General features: G+C 45.8%; 2 protein-coding genes across 4 annotated transcripts; both read right to left on the reverse strand.

Moving 5' to 3' along the window:
• Window positions 1-732: 732 nt before the first annotated feature.
• Window positions 733-16682, reverse strand: POFUT2 (protein O-fucosyltransferase 2). The gene is made up of 9 exons (XM_052792490.1): window positions 16510-16682; window positions 15454-15704; window positions 13644-13788; window positions 13184-13294; window positions 8740-8806; window positions 5212-5337; window positions 3873-4053; window positions 2885-3008; window positions 733-2603 (listed from the first exon to the last, which is right to left on the reverse strand). The coding sequence occupies exons 1-9, from the start codon at window positions 16680-16682 to the stop codon at window positions 2450-2452; spliced, it is 1332 nt and encodes a 443-aa protein (XP_052648450.1). The 3' UTR covers window positions 733-2449.
• A 50-nt stretch (window positions 16683-16732) lies between these two features.
• On the reverse strand, window positions 16733-17790 carry YBEY (ybeY metalloendoribonuclease). 3 transcript variants are annotated; one of them, XM_052792491.1, is made up of 3 exons: window positions 17435-17790; window positions 17121-17189; window positions 16733-16868 (listed from the first exon to the last, which is right to left on the reverse strand). In XM_052792491.1, exons 1-3 carry the CDS (start codon window positions 17771-17773, stop codon window positions 16782-16784), a joined length of 495 nt encoding a protein of 164 aa, XP_052648451.1. In that variant the 5' UTR covers window positions 17774-17790; the 3' UTR covers window positions 16733-16781. The 3 variants fall into 3 exon arrangements, 2 of the variants coding, with proteins under 2 accessions (XP_052648451.1, XP_052648453.1); XR_008235975.1 differs by having other exon boundaries at window positions 16850-16868; window positions 17381-17790; XM_052792493.1 differs by lacking the exon at window positions 17121-17189 and having other exon boundaries at window positions 16754-16868.
• Window positions 17791-17859: the final 69 nt, after the last annotated feature.

Consider the following 17859-nt stretch of genomic DNA (forward strand, 5'->3'; position numbering starts at 1 on the left):
GTTAGTTAATTTTATTTCTAGTAGCTGGTATAGTGCTATGTCTTGAATTCAGTATGAGAAGAATGTTGATAACACACTGATGTTTTCAGTTGTTTAGACCAAGTCAAGGATTTTTCAGCTTCTCGTGCCCAGCCAGCGAGAAGGCTGGAGGGGCATAAGAAGTTGGGAGGGGACACAGCCGGGACAGCTGACCCAAAGTGGCCAAAGGAGTATTCCATACCATGTGATGTCATGCCCAGTATATAAACTGGGGGGAGTGGGGCTGGGGGGATGGCTGCTCGGGAACTAACTGGGCATCAGTCAGCGACTGGTGAGCAATTGCATTGTGCATCACTTGTTTTGTATATTCCAATACTTTTATTATTATTGTCATTTTATTATTATTATTTTCTTCCTTTCTGTCCTATTAAACTGTTCTTCTCTCAACCCACGAGTTTTACTTTTTCTTCCCCAATTCTCTCCCCCATCCCACTGGGTGGGGGGGAGTAAGTGAGCAGCTGCGTAGTGCTTAGTTACCGGCTGGGGTTAAACCACGACAAGTCTCCCAGTGCCAAGAAGGGTAATGCCAGCTACGCTTGCTACTGCAGCACCTCACCGGACAGACAATGAAAAAAACCTTGTCAGGTCATGCAGGTTTTATCCAAGTTTCTCCTACACTGGAGTCCAATGCTATGGAGCCAGGAGACAGCAAAATACACTGTCAGAAAAAGTAAGAAGCATGGACACATCACATAAAATGCTACAAAGCTTTTTATTTTTCTTAATGAGGTATACATTACACGTAAAATGCCACCATCGCTTTACATATACCACACAGGCTAAATGAGAACATTTGACTTGGTGGGAAAAGGCACTGCTTTGAAATGCTGGGCTCCCCGCTTTGTCACCAGAGAGGCTCAGCTGCTGCACAGAGATACAATGAACAGCTGGTAAGAACAGGAGAGCTGCTGCTACAACTCTCTGAGAAGCCTTCACAGCTTCCGCTGCAGTTGCACGGGAGGAAACCACCTCACTGTGTGGAAGCATCTGTGAAACATCCACTGCACAGTGCAGGAAGGTTATATATATTCCTACTCAAGCCAAGAGGAAAGAGCAAGTGAAGGGTCTGCTCACAGCAAGGTAATCTGGTAAAACTGACTTTAAGGAAAAATGTCTGCTTTGCTTTTTGAAATCTGTCTCCTCATCCACTTTTGAAAAAGGTTTCTCCTGCTTAAGAGAGCCATGTCAATCTGAAGCACAGAACGGAGCAGAATACTTCCCAGCAGGCAATTCTACGTAGCAGGAGACTGCAAGAGCTAGAATGGATACTCATACAAAACCCTTCTCAAATGGGAGCTGCACTTTCCCTCTGGCTGGTGGTGTAGGGGTCTTCCCCTGTACCACCAGCCAGCCACCTCCATCAGAGCACAACCTCACCTACAAGGTTCCCAGCTGCTAGGCTTACACACATTAACTCAAGGCCCAGTGACCTTTGCTTAACTGTTATTGTCCTCGGTTTCCTCCCTTACATAAACTGAAAGCAGAAATGCAGAAAATTCATTTGTTGAATTACTGGGACGATCTATTTAACTGATGTGGAAACTCGAAAGACCTTTTAGCATGCTCCCTAGCAAAGCATCACCACCACTGAACTGAGCGACTGAGTGATCCCAAAAGGATGCTGACTTTTGCATCAGTCCAACTGAACAGGCCTTTGGGAGGACGATGGGGGAAAAAAGTTTCCTTTGTAAAGGTAAAACATAAGAAACATAACCTTTCTTTTACCACCCTGCAAGCCCCATCTTTGTGACTCTCTCAGCACAGACCCACTGAGACGGCTATTAGAAGCAGTTGGTGTTCAGGTAGAAATACAACCTCCTCTTCTTTTATCGAGCACCGATTGCATCAGACCATTTGAATGTTGACAAATTGCTATCTGAAAAGGGAAGGTTTCCCCAAGGAACAGCAGAGTTTACACACAATCTGCAGCTCATGTAGTGCAGGTCAGAAAACCAAGACATATTTTTTGCAATCAGAGAGGCAAACACTGAACTGAACAGAAAATAAAGACAGAAATGCGGTACAGACCACAGCTGTGTTAAATTTATAAAAGTTAAAACTGTTGTTCTTCTTGCTCAGAACTCCAAAGAAAGCCATGACTTAATTCACTTGCTACTCAGTTTCAGGACAAAGTTTTGTCTTTCAAGTCTCAATTGCAGTGCCTGGTATTGTCCTCTAATCCTCGCTACACTGAGAACTGGATCCCAGGCTGACTTCATTTTTCTCGCTCCCATCAATGCCTGACTAAGAAGATGAATATTGCTTATATTTCAAAACCCAAATGTCAAGTAAACACCAAGAAGAGGGTAGAGGACTGAGTTGCAGTTTGGTCAAAGGGAAGTATTTCCCCATAGTTTTTCCTTGTTCTTTTGAGCTCACCACTACTGAAGTCCTTGCATTTCTCTGTATTTTAGTATACAATTTTCCAGTGAGTTGGTTGCTCACAGTTTTTCTCTCTTTCACCACAAAATCGGTTGTAAGTCGTTTTTGGATCAAATCCCAAGATCTCCCTTTCCTCATGGATCCGGAAGGAAAATGTTGAAACTGAGGTGCCTATAAAATACCTGTGAAAAAAAATCAGAATGGGTTTGTGAAGGGGGCCAGTTTTTAAAATGCAAGTAAGTGATTTCAGTCCAATGAACTTTAATGTTCACTGAAATGATACAATAATGAAATTATCATATATATATGTATATATATATGTATAAAAATGCAACTATTATATAGATCAATTATATAATATCATGTCATATATGATTTATAAACAACTATATCTGGGTCAAAAACAAAATTCAGTTTTGTAACAGTAAGATTTGGCTCCTCAAAGAAAAGGCAAATTCAGTACCTTGCATGCGCACAGATCCACTGGTCAATCACGGCCAAGCCCCCATCTTTGTAGAGTTCCAGCTCCTCCCAAGAGGGTTCAAACCTCACCATCTCAGGCAGCAGTTTCTTGAGCAATTCAATCTCTGAAAAAGGGAAAGATGAAAATTTATTTTTACGTTATAAAGAGCAACTTGCTGCTGGCATAAAATCTAAGTGTTTAAGGAGACCGTGGGCAAACAGTTACAAAGGAAGAGAAACGAAAATCCACCTACAAATTTTACAACTTGTTTGCCAAACGTCAGAGTATTGTAGGTGCAGGGGGAGCCAGTGAGGCACAGACACGATGCTGAGGGGGGCAATTCTCAGGGGGTGGGGAAGCCTGCAAGGGGTAGAACAGATGCTACCACTAGCCTCTGGACTAGCCTCGCTGTCTAATCCTCCAGGATAGGTGTACCAAGAGGCCTTTCTTGACAGCAAACTTAGTTATCGCAGATGCCATGGCCTGCAGGGTTATTCTAACATCATGCATTGAAACAGGTCCATAGATACTACCAGGAGGGAGGTGCAGCCCTGGGATAAGGCCTGGGGGGGGAACCCCACCCTTGGGGGTTTCTAAGCCTTGGCCACACGCAGCCAGGTCCACCCCCATCTGGTGTTGGGGGCAGCCAAGGGGAAGGCTGGGTGGGAGACTTCAGAGGACCCTTCCCACCGGCATGTCCAAGAGTCTCTGAAATGCTAAGAAAAAAGGTGGGATGGAATAAAGAGGAGGAGGAACAGGCAAAATCAATTCCCAATTTCCTATTGTAGAGACCGTGAAACCTCCTATGGGAAATACCAAATGAATGGTTGGATACCAACTATTCAAGCTGGAAGGAAACAGCTGCCCAATCGTATTCAATTCTGTGTTCAGTTATGGAGGCATATGAACTTCCAGTCAACAACAAAGTGGTAATTGCTGCACTCACTGTCAAAAGTTATCAATCCTAAACTGACTATAATCCGCCTACCCTCCTCGACAGCATCAGTGGCTACAAAAACTTTTTCAAGTTTATGCATCTCCAAGAGGCTGCGGATTTTCTTTACTGCTCCTTGTAGGGAAGGCACGTCTTCTCTGTGACCCCAAATGAAGTCTTTCCTTCTGAGATGAACCCCAAGGTATGGACCACCTAGAGCCGTGCCCATCTTAACCTAAGAGAGAAAGATCAAGAAACTTTAAGACTTGAGAGCACCACTATTCATTCACACTGAAAAGGCCTGAATGCATAATCTCTGGATAAGGCACTGAATTACTCTAGCTGCAGAAAGTAATTTTAAAGTATGGATTGGCAGTATTTTTGGACACTTCCTGCAATGTGTTTGTTGTGGTTTAACCCCAGCCGGTAACTAAGCACCGTGCAGCCAATCCTCCCCCACCCAATGGGATGGGGGAGAGAACTGGGGAAAAAAAAAGTAAAACTCGTGGGTTGAGAGAAGAACAGTTTAATAGGACAGAAAGGAAGAAAATAATAATGATAGTAATAAGAATAATAAAATGACACTAATAATAAAAAGAATTGGAATACACAAAACAAGTGATGCACAATGCAATTGCTCACCAGTCGCTGACTGATGCCCAGTTAGCTCCTGAGCAGCCATCCCCCCAGGTCCACTCCCCCCAGTTTATATACTGGGCATGACATCACATGGTATGGAATACTCCTTTGGCCACTTTGGGTCAGCTGTCCCGGCTGTGTCCCCTCCCAACTTCTTATGCCCTCCAGCCTTCTCACTGGCTGGGCATGAGAAGCTGAAAAATCCTTGACTTAGTCTAAACACTACTTAGCAACAACTGAAAACATCAGTGTGTTATCAACATTCTTCTCATACTGAATTCAAGACATAGCACTATACCAGCTACTAGAAATAAAATTAACTCTATTCCAGCTGAGACCAGGACAGTGTTGATCTTGGGTGGCCTGCATCATACAAGAGAAACTAGAGTGCAAAATCTTTGTAAGCAAAAATTGCTCTCCTTGACCAAATCCACAACTGGCAGTTTGCAGCTGAACTTTACACCCACAGATGATGCTGAATACAAGAAGAAATACAAGTTTCCTTTAGTTAAATGAGGGTAACAGAAATCTGGCACCCAGAACCAGTCAGCCACATCTCAACAGACTCTGTTAACTCATGTCACACAGGGAGAAGAGGGTACAGTAGGAACATGCACATCCACCTCGATCTGTGCAGGGAGAGCTAGATTCACAAGTATCTTCCAATATTCCCTGTAGTGTACAGCCAGGAGTACACAAATAAAAAGAAAAAATTACTACATTTGTTATGGGAAACAGACTGTTATGATTTTACCTTCATCTGTGTCCAGTCCTCCTTGTAATGAGTCCTGTCTGCCTCATCTGTGGATTGAAGATATTTGTTTCTAAACTTGTCTCCCACTACACGGAGGTGTTTAGCAAACACCATGCTCCGACGGGTCTGTTGGAATAAGAGCAGATGCCACATCAGAAAAAGGGAGAGCAAAAAATTACTAAATGGATATAGTTTCACATACACAGAGCTTCCAGGCTGCAGTTACTTCTGATACATCCATGCAGCACTACAAGCAACAATTTCTAACCTTTCACCTGAGCTTTAACTGCTTAATCCTAATCATAACCACATTTAAAACCAGCATACTTGTCTGACCCTGCAATACATAGGAGTATGGAGTAGACTGTAGTTCCCAGCAGAACACATAATATACCAAATTAAAACTCTAGCAATATACCTCACCTTTGGAAACAAAAGCTGGGCAAAGACTTTAGCTTGCAAAACACCCGTAAGAATAAAACCTGCTTTAAAAAATCATGCATCTAGCCACAGACACTCCTATCAAATTCAGTGGAAAAGTGATGAAAAAGGAATTATTTCCTTCACCTGTGGATAACCTCTTTCAAAGATTTTGTGATGCAGTTACCACTGCACACAGTCACACATAGCCTTCTTATTAACAGGCACACACAACAGAACTAAAGAGATCCCATGTGACTTACACCGCTTACAAAGGACATTTGGCAATTTGGTCTAATTCCTAATTTTATACAAGTCTGTAGTCTGTCGTGTGATGGGCACCAAAGAAGGTGCAACTAAAACACTACTCTTCAATTTCCAATGGCCTCTCTTTTCTCGGCACGGTGAAGCCCACGGTGGACAGAATTTGCTACACAGTGGAGAAGCCAGGCAGAGCGTTACTGGTACTCCAAGACAGTCACACCGATCTGCTAGAGCAAGGCAAAGGCACGAGAGGCAGGAACTAGAATCTGCCAGTCTTTTTTCAGCTTTTCCCAGAGCAGCTATTTCTCCATGTGCCAAACTCGCTGTGGTTGAACTGGTTCCTCCTCCATACCATTCAGTTAAGACACAGAACAATTTAGTCTTCTCTAAGATCCATCACACTGGTACCTGGAGATCCAAGCCCCTCTAAATATTTAATAGCAGTACAAAGCCTGCTCTTCTAGCATCTTTAAAGAGATCACCGCTGGCTTTCTAAATCCCATCCCAAATCCTTCAGCAAAACTTTTATATTAAGGGAGGAAGTGCACAGCCTGCTGCAGAACGCTCACGCTGCAGTTCCAAGAGAGACATTTTCCCTCCTTTTTGTAATATGTCAACACAATACCACCCTGTTGAGTCAAGTCATGGGGTACCTTACCCAAGATGTGATGAACACAGTATGCCCAAGAGGCAGCAAACATGCGTACACAACCCATGGCAGCACAGTGCACTGGGGAGGACAATAAACATCTTTGAATGCTATGTTTGTGTCAAACACCTCTAAACCTCATCATGACGGATTGCATGACTGCTATGTCACGTTTGGCACCCACACAGTATGCTGTGCCAAGTTTTTCCCAGGCACAAAGCACTCCTCTAACAGCATTTGTTCTGGGTGAACACTTATTTTGCAACAGCATACATAAAGGAGAAAACAGATGAATATGTGAACCGCTACTGATGCACTTTCTAAGTGGATGATCTCTGTACCTGGTTATCTTATTTAAAGTGTATGTTTCAAATCTGCACATGCAATATTGCCACCCTTTCCAACTACCTCCAAGTTTTGCTTCTTCTCCCTTTTTGTATGTGAGAAGGGAGAGTTGCTTCTCAGAGGTGCATGGAAAAAGCCAAGAAGCCACAGGCCCAAGCTGCAGCAAGGCAACTTTTATTTGGCTATCAGGCAACACCTCTTGCCCACAGGAGTGGCACAGCCATGGGACAGGCCCCAGAGAGGTGGTGGATCTCCATCTGTGGGGACTTTCCACCTTCAGCTGAACACAGCCCCAAATCACCAGATCAAGTTCTGGAGTGCAAACCTCGAGGCAGGGCTGCCGAGACACCTCCCCACCTAAATTCTTCTGCGAGTCTAAGTTAGGGAAAACAGACAAACAAACAAAAAAAATCAGTGTTGGTTATGCTTCCTTTTGTGTACATGAATTAATGGTACAGATCCTCTAATTCTTTGAGATCGTCCCCCCAAAAATGGTGAAACCAAATGCAAAACTGCTAGCTTTTCTAGAGTGGTCCTTAGAGAACTTTCTGCTTCCACATAGATGGTAAAGCATTCATGTGGTCTATGTGGTACACTGATGCTCTTCAAGGGATTCAACAGTTGCTCCTAAACCATTTTGGGAGATCTTTCCTGCTCCATGATCATTCAACCATTAAGAATCCCAAAACAATACCTTTCAGCTTGCAGTGGTAGAGAAGTCTAGACAAAAATGGTCACAACAGTGAGAGCAATGTGGCTTAATATTAAACTCAAATATTTTTGGACACCGAAGATGTAGGTTGGTTGCAAAGGGAAGCTGGCTTGTTACAATTTAAAAACTTTGAGACAAGAGGGCATCTGTTAGCAAGATTTATAAAGAACTCCAGATGTTATCCAGAGAGTTATTAAGAAAAAAACAACCACCAAAAATCATGCAGGTAGTTAAAATTGAAATTAAAAAAAAGGAAGAGTATTTTCCAGAAAGTTTTAAACAATTTTGAGACAAGTTTAAATCATTGAGACAATGTTTGAAGTGCCAACTGTTAAGAAATGTGTGTTATGGATCCATATGGATTTCACATCTGCTTTTACAGGACTACAAGTCAGACTCAGAAATTATATGTGGGTTGCATTTCTCGGTTTGGAAAGTCAATCTCAATGAAAAATTCATAGTTAGAAAATTACTGTTTGGTCCATTTCTGAAAATATGCCCCATACAAAGTGAATAGCCAGATGTTTATAACTTACAAGACTGAGGTCTATGTAACTTGTTTCATAATATCATAAGAGTCACTTTCTCTTAGAAATTTTAATTATATCAAGCACTCCATATTGTGTTCCATTTTCCTGTGGCTGAACCTTTAACTTTGTCTTAAAACTTTTCCCACAGGAATTATTTTACCACAGACCCTTGGGTAGGGTCTCCCAAAGTGCTCAGTGTTACCTTGAAACCTGTGGGAATTTTGCCATCGAAGCCAATGGGGAGACAGTTAGGACAATATTGAGCACTTTCAGGAATTCTTTTGAAAAGTCTCATCTTGAGGCTGACTAGACAAGAAACTGCACTAAGGCAGTTCCCTTCTGATTGCAGATGTGTTGCATAGGGGAGGTCCTTCTAAACACCATGCCCTGCAACACTGAGTCTTTGGGGACAAGACACCAGGACAAATTCCTGCATTACATTAATCCGCAGCAGCCTGAAGACCATCTTTAGCATACACTTCTGAAACATAAGACATAAGTTACTTTCAACAAAAGAAACCCGAGGCGAAACTGAAGCACATATCGGTTATTGAATTTTTATCAGAACCAAGTAGAAAGTCTAGAGAAGCTAACTGGAAAATACTCACATTCCAATAATCTTTCCCTCCGTAGTGGTCATGAAGAAGGTTTTCAGCTCTGTCTAACATCACTGACCTATTAAAAATTGTAAAACTGAGTGCAGTTCCCCTAGGAATAGAGTTTACATTACGATGTTTCTTTATACAGTAGCCAGGATAAAGCACAGACAATGATCTGTTTGCAAAGGGAGCACAAGGAATGAGGGACAGGCTGCCAATCTGTTCTGTATAAAGCCAACTGTGACCCATAGCCTGCTGAGGAAAGAAGGGAGCTATGCCACTGCATGTTCCTGCTCTCTTCCTTAATAAATGGTACTCTTAATTCTGACAGTTAAACACAAACAAGCATTAACAATCCCTCACATAGTCCTCACAGTAGTTGCTGCAGGGGAAATAAGATTGCTGAGAATGAGAGTGATCCAAAGGGGAGAAGCAACCTATGAGGTGATGCTTAGCCTTGGAGCACCTGAGAACTTCTTGGAAGAAGCATGAGTCATGCTCACAAAAGCAAAACCAGAGAAGGTGTAGAATAAAGTGTCCTACAGTAAAGCAACAGATCAAAGAACACATAGACACTACAAAAACGTGTGTTAGCAACTGAGCACAAATTTAAAAAATGAAACACAAGGCAAGTCCACATAACATGAAAACAGCCCGTGCTTTTCATAAATACACACAGTTCAGGATTGTGTACTGGAAACATAACTGCACTATCCAAGTTCTAAGAAGCAGAAGAGATTTGAAGCAGAAGTTTCTTTTGAGTTTTGAGTATCCAAGAGCATACGGGATATAGGCTTAGTTTGTGCTCTGAGAACACTGAATATGAGTGAACACACAGAGAAATGCTTCTGCTGACGGGAGTCAAAGCCATTATCTGGATCTTCTTCTACTAAAATGAGAGGAAGGACATAACCAATCAGCTTTAGATTATCACTGCTGATAATCAGCTGGACACTTGCACATCAGGCTACAAATAATCTGGAAAATAGACTAGACTGTGCTAATAGAGAAGCAGCACTGCATTTAACGGGAAGCTTGGAGGTGAATCAAATTAATAAACTAAATGTATCAGGAAGATTCCTGTAAGTGAGCACATCTGAAGAGTAATAATACAGTACTAGGACCTTACAACAGATTGTCTGGCCAAAAGGGCCATATGGGAGATCTGAGACGCCATGGTGCACAAGTCACCATAGCCACTGGAGATGTGAACTAGCCCCAGGTAGGTTGGGCAAGTATCATAGCAGGAGGTGACTAAGCAACCGCAGGTTGAGACACTGTCTTTGACAGTTCTATGAATCAACTGGGCAGGGAGTAGCTCCTGACATCGTCTTGAGCAGCTGCAAGTCATGGACCAAAATCCCGCAGTGGAAGAGCTACTCTGTGACAGTGGCCATAAATGTACTCATCTTCAACATCCTGCTGGATCAACAATGGCCAAAGGAAAGCTACTGCGGTTGCATTCAGTTTCAAAAATGGGACTATGCAAAAATGCAGAAGTAGTGTCCAAGTGAAGAAAAAAGAAAGGCTCAAACTCCATGAAGTTAAACAGAAAAAGACAATAAAGAAGGTCAAAAAAGAAATTTGAGCAACCAGAAATAAAGGCCTTCAATCTAATCTTCCTTCCAATAGAAAGAAAAGGGAAATTAAAGGCTTAACAAGCACTTAAGAGACAGTAATGTCATGACAGGAACAGCTAATGTAATTTTTTGTAGCTGTGCGCTAGGTGGAGGAGCTGGGAGGGTTCACATGCCAGAACTACTTTTTACAGGGGAACTCAGAGGACACACCTCAAACCAAAGCATCCATAGGAAGCATCCAGCGATGGAACAGCTAGACAAAGTGAACCAACAAATGGCCAACACCAGGCAGTATTCACTCAACAGTTGTCAAGGAACTTAAGGATGAAACAGCTGCACCACTAATTCTGGTATGCAACTTCTTGCTTAAAACTGCAACACAGCAAATGTGATGTCAATTTTCTAAAAACACATTTTGGGGAGGTCTGGGATGCAACATAGTGGTAAACCTGTCAGTACTAGACAACTTAATAGCAACTATTATAAAGAAACAGAATTAATGGAGACCTAAAATAAATTGGAGAAGCATCAACATGGAGCTCTGAACTCTGAACAATCAGTGTAGTCTGAAGACATAAGCACACATGCCAATAAGGGAAATCTCATTGACATTGCCTACCAGAATTTCCTGACAGCTTTCGTTAAAGGCTTTTAAGAAAACTTAACAGCAATGGCACAGGAGGGAATGTCCTTGCATGGATTAAAAAAAGTTTAAAGATCAGGATAAATGTCCAGTTCTCATTGTAGAGGGAGGTCACAAGTGGAAGGGACCTGCTTTTCACCATATTCCTAAACAACCTACAAAAGGGCATGAACTTTGGGGTGACACAGCTTGCCAATCATTTTAAATTGCTCACAGCAGCAAAGACAAAGGCCAATTGCGAAGAATTAGAGAAGTTTGATGACTGGCCAATAAAGCGGCAGATGAAATCTATCGTAAGAATGCATCTGGTAAAAAAAATACTGGCTTAATCTGACAACTAAAGGGTTTGATGCTCAGGAATGAGGACAGTTTGATGAAAATGTCAAGGCAACACTCATCAGAGGTCAAAAAAAAGGAACTTGTATATTAGGAATTACCAGTAAAAGAAGAGAGCACTAAACAGAGAACGTCATTATACCACTATGTAATGGGTCTGCCTGCACTCAGTGTGCAGGATCCAGCTGAACTGTAACGGTTCAGAGAATGGCAGCGAGGATGACCAAAGGTGTGGAATGGCTTTCATGCAAAGAACAACTAATGAAGCCAGGACTCTTCACACTGCAGAGACAACTGAGGGGGAATATGATAGAGAGATGTAAAACCATGCATGGCATGGAAATGAATATGGAAGAGCTGTTTGTTCCCTGTCTCTTCCACTACACGAACTAGGGGACATTAGATGACACTTGCAGGTAGGAGTTACAAAAGGAGGTGGATTTTCATAGGATGCACAGTTAAGGTGCAAAACCTTTAGCTTTTGTCCCAAGACTTTGTGCATGCTAACAGTGTGCATGGGGGCTCAAAGGGAAGCTTGCACAGATCCTTGGACTCACTGAAGGATATAAAAGATAGGAAGATCACTTTTGACTCTTTGGTCCCTACAGCCACAAATCTGAAGGGTGTGACAGGACTCAGGGGAGGCCTTACACACACTTGCCCAGTTCTTATACTTTTCCCCAGACATCTGATTTTAGTCACTCTTGGATTTCACACACTGAACTAGACCAAGTTGAACACGAACCACTAGTTCTAACATGAACCACTGTAGCTGCCCTTACATTGCTGTTATGTTGGTACTTCTTTCTACTTGTGTCTGATTGAGAAATGTGATCTTGTGGATAAGGCACCTTGTCTGTGTGTTAGGAATACTTGGGCATCACTCCTAATTTTTCTCTTGACCTTCCTCATTGCCAGACCTTTGACAGTTGCGATGAAAGAGTTAACTATAGGGCTAAACATGGAGACCTCTATGGCTTATTTAATCCAGTTTTCTGCTGTCACTGGCAAAGATTACGGTATAACCCCTACAAATAGAACAACATTCCTGTTAAAAAACAGGACTTTGCCTCCTCTTCTCCCAGTGGGAGGTACTACAGATCCCCACTGCTCTGCTTAGGGGAACCTTCATCTCATTTCCAATTAAATTGTATTGATGTCAAATTTTTTGGATTTTTTTTTGCTCTCATGGCAAAACTGCACTTCAGCTTACACAGTTTGTGTTTCTCCTATGGATTTATTCCCCTGAGGTATTCATAGACAGGGATTATTTCCTCTTCCTGTTCTCCCCTGTACCCCAGTAGCTTTTGCATTGCTACAATGTCTTCAGTTGTTACAGGGTCAGGGCTGACTGGAAATACTTTGCTACTTGGATAATGTAAGCATGCTCCATCTCTCGTATAAGAGCTTTCCTTTCCTCTGATTGTCCTAGTGGCATCTCAGAGCAGAAAGACAAAACACGCTGCTTGCTTTCTCTAAACCTGGGTCACACTATTGAGGATGGACGTGACAGGAGACCAGGCACTGCACCTCGTGATTTGAGATGTGGGCTTGGGAAACACTGATTCCACTCTGTTCGTTCCTTCCTGAGCCAGCATCAAAGGGTAAAGGAAGGAAAGGTAAACACAGGGTGGCAAGAATATGAAGGAGCTCAAGGCTGGTGGCAAGAATATGAAGGAGCTCAAGGCTATTTCCTTTTAGGTTTTAGCACTGCAGCATTTAACCTAACTTACAGTATAAATTCCTTTTGTAATGATTTTATGGATTACAATAACTCAGTGATGAAGTACCACAACAGTGGGACATAGCCTGTAAGCTCCCCCTGCTCTTCCCACTTGGCAATGGGTTTGTGAGCAGACAATACAACAATAAATAGTAATACAAGGCAACTCACTGTGCTGAAGTGTTCTTCAAAAGGACGGGAGCCACAATAGAGGCAGATCCTTGGACAGACAAACAGGAGACATTGAGGCCCCGCGTTTCCTCGTAACCCCAGAACCATCCCCTGAAAGGGAACACAAAGTATTGGATCACAGGCTTGTATTTTAAATTAATGCCATACATAATGAAACAAATAAACAGTACACCCTAGAAAGATGATATATAATGTAAATAAACGAGGCAGCTCCTTTATACTGTTTTTGTGTGAAACAACAACTTTCTAAAATTAGATCTTCTAGTACCAATATCACATTTTATTATTGATGGGGTTTTAAAACCAAAGTGAACCCCAAGCATCCAGAGATTCACAGACAACACCACTACAATAGCCTCACAAGTCGGTTCTGTTAGAGTAGGCAAATGTCTCATTGAAAACAACTAAAAAGAAGACTGAAAGGACTGCTAGTTGTTACCTGTAGTACTCATGTTTGTCTTTGGAGTACATAAGCTGATCAATGCACGTCCTTTCATCTATTTTTTCTTCCCATGTTCCTTCCTTCCATCCTTCTGCGTAGCCTTGTAGGACATAAATCTGTTCAATAAAGGGCCCACCTGACTCTGAGCAGAAGGCAAAGCAAAGTGTTTGTGAGCATGAAAAATCACATGACAACGGTATGAACTAGCATTACTTGCAGTTAAAAAATCTGCTAGAAATGCTAACATTACATTACTCTCTCTCTTCCCTGTTTTCCCTATAAAAAAGGAAAGGAAGTTCTGTGTGAGGCAGAAAAGCTACAAGGGTCAGGGGATGTGACAATTTGCTACTGCCACCCAGCTACGTGTGATTTAATGTGCCAAATAGAACTGAATTGCCATGGAAATGTAAATTTAACAGCTGGGTAAAACACACCATGAAGCACAGAAGTTGCCAATGCTGTAGGTAGCTGCTATGGGAAGAGTGCCTCCAAGAAAATGACAAGTGGAAGCTCTTTTTCCCCTAAATTTCAGGGTCTCTAAACACTTTTTCCTGAAAAGTAGGGGACAACAACCCCTTCAGAGCCCTTTACAGAAGTGTGACATTTGGTGTCCTTGATTTCCTTTGCTGAAGAAGTCTGTGACACTGCTGCAGATTTTGGTATTTGGTGATTAGCTCAACATGGCATTAAATCCTAAAGGAACCAACTTCACGGTTTCCGTATTCTCAGGGAAAGCTGTTGTGGTTTAACCCCAGCCAGCAACTAAGCACCACGCAGCCGCTCACTCACTCCCCCCCACCCAGTGGGATGGGGGAGAAAATCGGGAAAAGAAGTAAAACTTGTGGGTTGAGAGAAGAGCGGTTTAATAGAACAGAAAAGAAGAAACTAATAATGATAATGATAACACTAATAAAATGACAACAGCAATAATAAAAGAATTGGAATGTACAAATGATGCACAGTGCAATTGCTCACCACCCGCCGACCGACACCCAGCTAGTCCCCGACACCCAGCTAGTCCCCAAGCAGCGATCCCCCGCCCCCACTTCCCCCAGCTCCTATACTAGATGTGATGTCACATGGTATGGAATACCCCTTTGGCCAGTTTGGGTCAGCTGCCCTGGCTGTGTCCTGTGCCAACTTCTTGTGCCCCTCCAGCTTTCTCGCTGGCTGGGCATGAGAAGCTGAAAAATCCTTGACATTAGTCTAAACACTACTTAGCAACAACTGAAAACATCAGCGTTATCAACATTCTTCGCATACTGAACTCAAAACATAGCACCGTACCAGCTACTAGGAAGACAATTAACTCTATCCCAGCTGAAACCAGGACAAAAACCTTTCTCCTATATACCATTTTGTACACAAAAAGCAGGGGATAAGTACTTTGAGTATGTGCAGCATTGACGATGAAAAAGTAAGCTCACTGAAGAACCCAGTGTACAGCTTTTACTGTCCGACCACCTCCAGAAAAAGGTGGCTTGTCTGTATTTTGACAGAGAGCTGCAGGCTGCCTCTCTCTCCTTACAGGGTTGTTACTATGGCCAAAATTACACAGAAGTATCTGTGACTTCAACCAGAGGCATTAACTGTCTTTTTCCTGCGTCCCTAGGAAGTTGAGGGATCAACAGTGCTACATCAAAAGAGCTGCCAAATAATTGGGTTATTTCACCCTAGTGGTTTGTTACTCAGCACAATTCTTTCCCATCCCTCCTCTTGCCACCTTTAACTTTTTTTATTTCACATATAAGGATAAACCTGTGAAGAAATACTTAGTCAATTTAGATTGTATGATTCCATACTCTACCTGCAAGGAACTGCTCATATTCAATGACAGGGATGTTCCTGTTGAGGCTTGGGAGATCGAAGAACTCGGACCAAGGGATCCGAACCTGAGGGATGTCGGGGCTCTGCCAGTGATAAAGACGTCCCCAGGGAGGCAGAACTAACACCCAGTTTTCACTTTTCAGCAAGGTCTTTAGAAGGGAAGCAATGCGAATGTAGACATCTCTGCGAAGGTTGAACCCTTCAGGAGGATTTACATCATACAAAAGGTATCTGGGGAGAACAAAGCAATATAATTACTTCAGGGAGTTTAAAACTTTTATGTGGTTTTTTTTTACCCCACAATCACGTGACACAACTCTATTGGGATGGAAACTGTTCCCCTTTCACGAGTTTGTGGTACTCAGAAGATGGAAGGGGATGAAGTAGGGGAAGGCAAGAGCAGTGTGTGCTGCAGGGGCTGGGGGGGCTGCCACCAGACTCTCCTCGTGGGACATCATCAAGGTGGGACATGCCACGAGCCTCTCCTGCAGGATGCGGAGGGCCAAGGAGTGAACCCCTCAGATGACTTGCTCGTCCTGAGGGTAACGTGGTGTGTGGTGAGAGAATGGTGAAAAAACTGGCACGTTACTCAGGCTAATTCCTACGAGCTGAACACGAAGGCGGGAGGACACGTTCAGGAGGGATGGGGAAAAGGGCACATGTCACCCTCCACAGGGCAGACAGGCAGGGGTCCCCAGGCCACGCTCAGCGCAGGAAAGCCCCCAGACAACTGCGATGGCGGCATCTTCCAGAAACGACCCAAACAGCACTGGCGGGTGAAGGAGGGACCCTTACGTGCCCACCAGCCGATGGCTCAGAGACACGGCAGCTCACCTGCGCGGGGGACCCACCGTGCCCCCTCGGCACACCAGGCAGGAGGCTGCGATGAGAGGAGGGTCCCGGGGGCTGATCCTGCCAGGCAGGACTGGCCCGGGACGAGCGGGCCCGCGCTGGGGCTGCGGCTGCCCAGGCATGGCCCCGCCGGGGCCCACGGTGACTGAGGCGGAGCGGGGGCGGGGGGGGCGCCGCTCCTCACCTGGTGCGCGGCGCGGCAGCGGCGGCGGGCAGCGAGGAGGCGGCGTGGCCGGCGCGGAGGGCGACGGGCGGCGGCTGGGCGGCGGCAGGCGGCAGGAGGGCGAGGGCGGCCAGGCCCAGCAGCAGCAGCAGCGGCGGCGGCAGGAGGCGGCGGCCGGGGCCTTGCGCCGCCATCCCCGCGCCGCGCCACGTCCGGGGCGGCCCCGGCGGCGGCCCGGCCCCTCGGTGTGGGGGGCGGGAAGCGGCGGCCGCGGGGTCCCCGACGCGGCTCCCTCAGAAGAGGCCGGCGGTCAGGGGCCGGAGGCTGGCGCCGGTGAGCCGGTTCAGCTCCTCCAGGATCTCCACCTCCTTCTGGTACATCTGCGGGAGGAGGGCGCGGGAGAGAGGCCGCCGTCAGCGTGCTCCGCGGCTGAGCTAGCGGCGTCCGGGGGCGGACCAGCGCCGGCATCAACACCGGCCACAGCTCCGCAGAGCCGCCCGCCCGGTTCCCCGTCGCGGGGGGGTGGGGGGGGAGGCGGGAAAGGGCGATTCTTTCCAGCCGGGTACAACTGACGCGCAGGCTGGACACCCCCCCCGCCCCCAACCCCCCTCAGCTGCGGGGCATGGTCGTACCTGTCGCCACTCGCCTTCTGTGCGGTGCTGGTAGCCGAGCAAATGGCACAACCCGTGGGCTGCTGTTACCTGTGCGAGGGGGAAGAACGAGGGAGGCGCGTTACAAACGCGAGCCCAGCGGCAGCAGCTCTCCCGTAGGGCGGACAGCCCCGGCGCCGACAGGGGGCTGACCCCGCACCAGGTTATCTGCCGGAACCAGCCGGGAAAAGCCGGTACTCTACACGTAAAACGACTAAAGATCAGGCAGTGCCCGGGCTCACCAGTTAAAACAAGTAAGTTTTAAAAACACCGAGTTGATCGTTCTCGGGGCTCACCGCCAGGACGCTGTCGAAGTCCTCCCCGGTGGCGCGGCACTGCTGGTGGATGTACTCCACCCCCAGGAAGATGTCCCCTAGGTTGTACTCGTCGCGGCAGCTCGGCCGCGGCAGCTCCCCCGCCGCCACCCGGTGGAAGGGGAAGGAGAGGACGTCGGTGGGCTCCGGGCGCTGCCGGTACGCGCCGTTGAGACGCCGCATCAGCCCGTTACCGGCGCAGACCAGCCCCACGTCGAAGCGGGAGGCGCCCAGGGCGGCCCGGAGGGCGCACACAGCGCGGCGGAGCGGGGCCCGACGCACCGGCACGACCCGCTGGGCGTTCCGCAGCACCACGCTCATGGTGCTGGTGGCGGCGGCGGCGGTGGCGGGACCCCGCCCACCCTTCCCGTTGCGCCTGCGCGGGCCCGCCCCCGCCCCGCCGGCGG

This window comes from Harpia harpyja, chromosome 7 (genome assembly GCF_026419915.1).
Source record: "Harpia harpyja isolate bHarHar1 chromosome 7, bHarHar1 primary haplotype, whole genome shotgun sequence".
NCBI lineage: Eukaryota > Metazoa > Chordata > Aves > Accipitriformes > Accipitridae > Harpia > Harpia harpyja.

Bases quoted from the DNA above. Each gene is read 5' to 3' on its own strand.
- POFUT2 (XM_052792490.1), bottom strand. From the start codon at position 16,682: ATGGCGGCGCAAGGCCCCGGCCGCCGCCTCCTGCCGCCGCCGCTGCTG. The intron at 13,789-15,453 runs GTAGAGTATGGA...CCTTCTGCTCAG, and splicing joins ATATGAGCAGTTCCTTGCAG to AGTCAGGTGGGCCCTTTATT. The intron at 5,338-8,739 runs GTGAGTATTTTC...TTATTCCAACAG, and splicing joins GAGGGAAAGATTATTGGAAT to ACCCGTCGGAGCATGGTGTT.
- YBEY (XM_052792491.1), bottom strand. From the start codon at position 17,773: ATGAGCGTGGTGCTGCGGAACGCCCAGCGGGTCGTGCCGGTGCGTCGG. The intron at 17,190-17,434 runs GTGAGCCCCGAG...CCCCTCGCACAG, and splicing joins ACTTCGACAGCGTCCTGGCG to GTAACAGCAGCCCACGGGTT. The intron at 16,869-17,120 runs GTACGACCATGC...CTCCTCCCGCAG, and splicing joins CAGAAGGCGAGTGGCGACAG to ATGTACCAGAAGGAGGTGGA.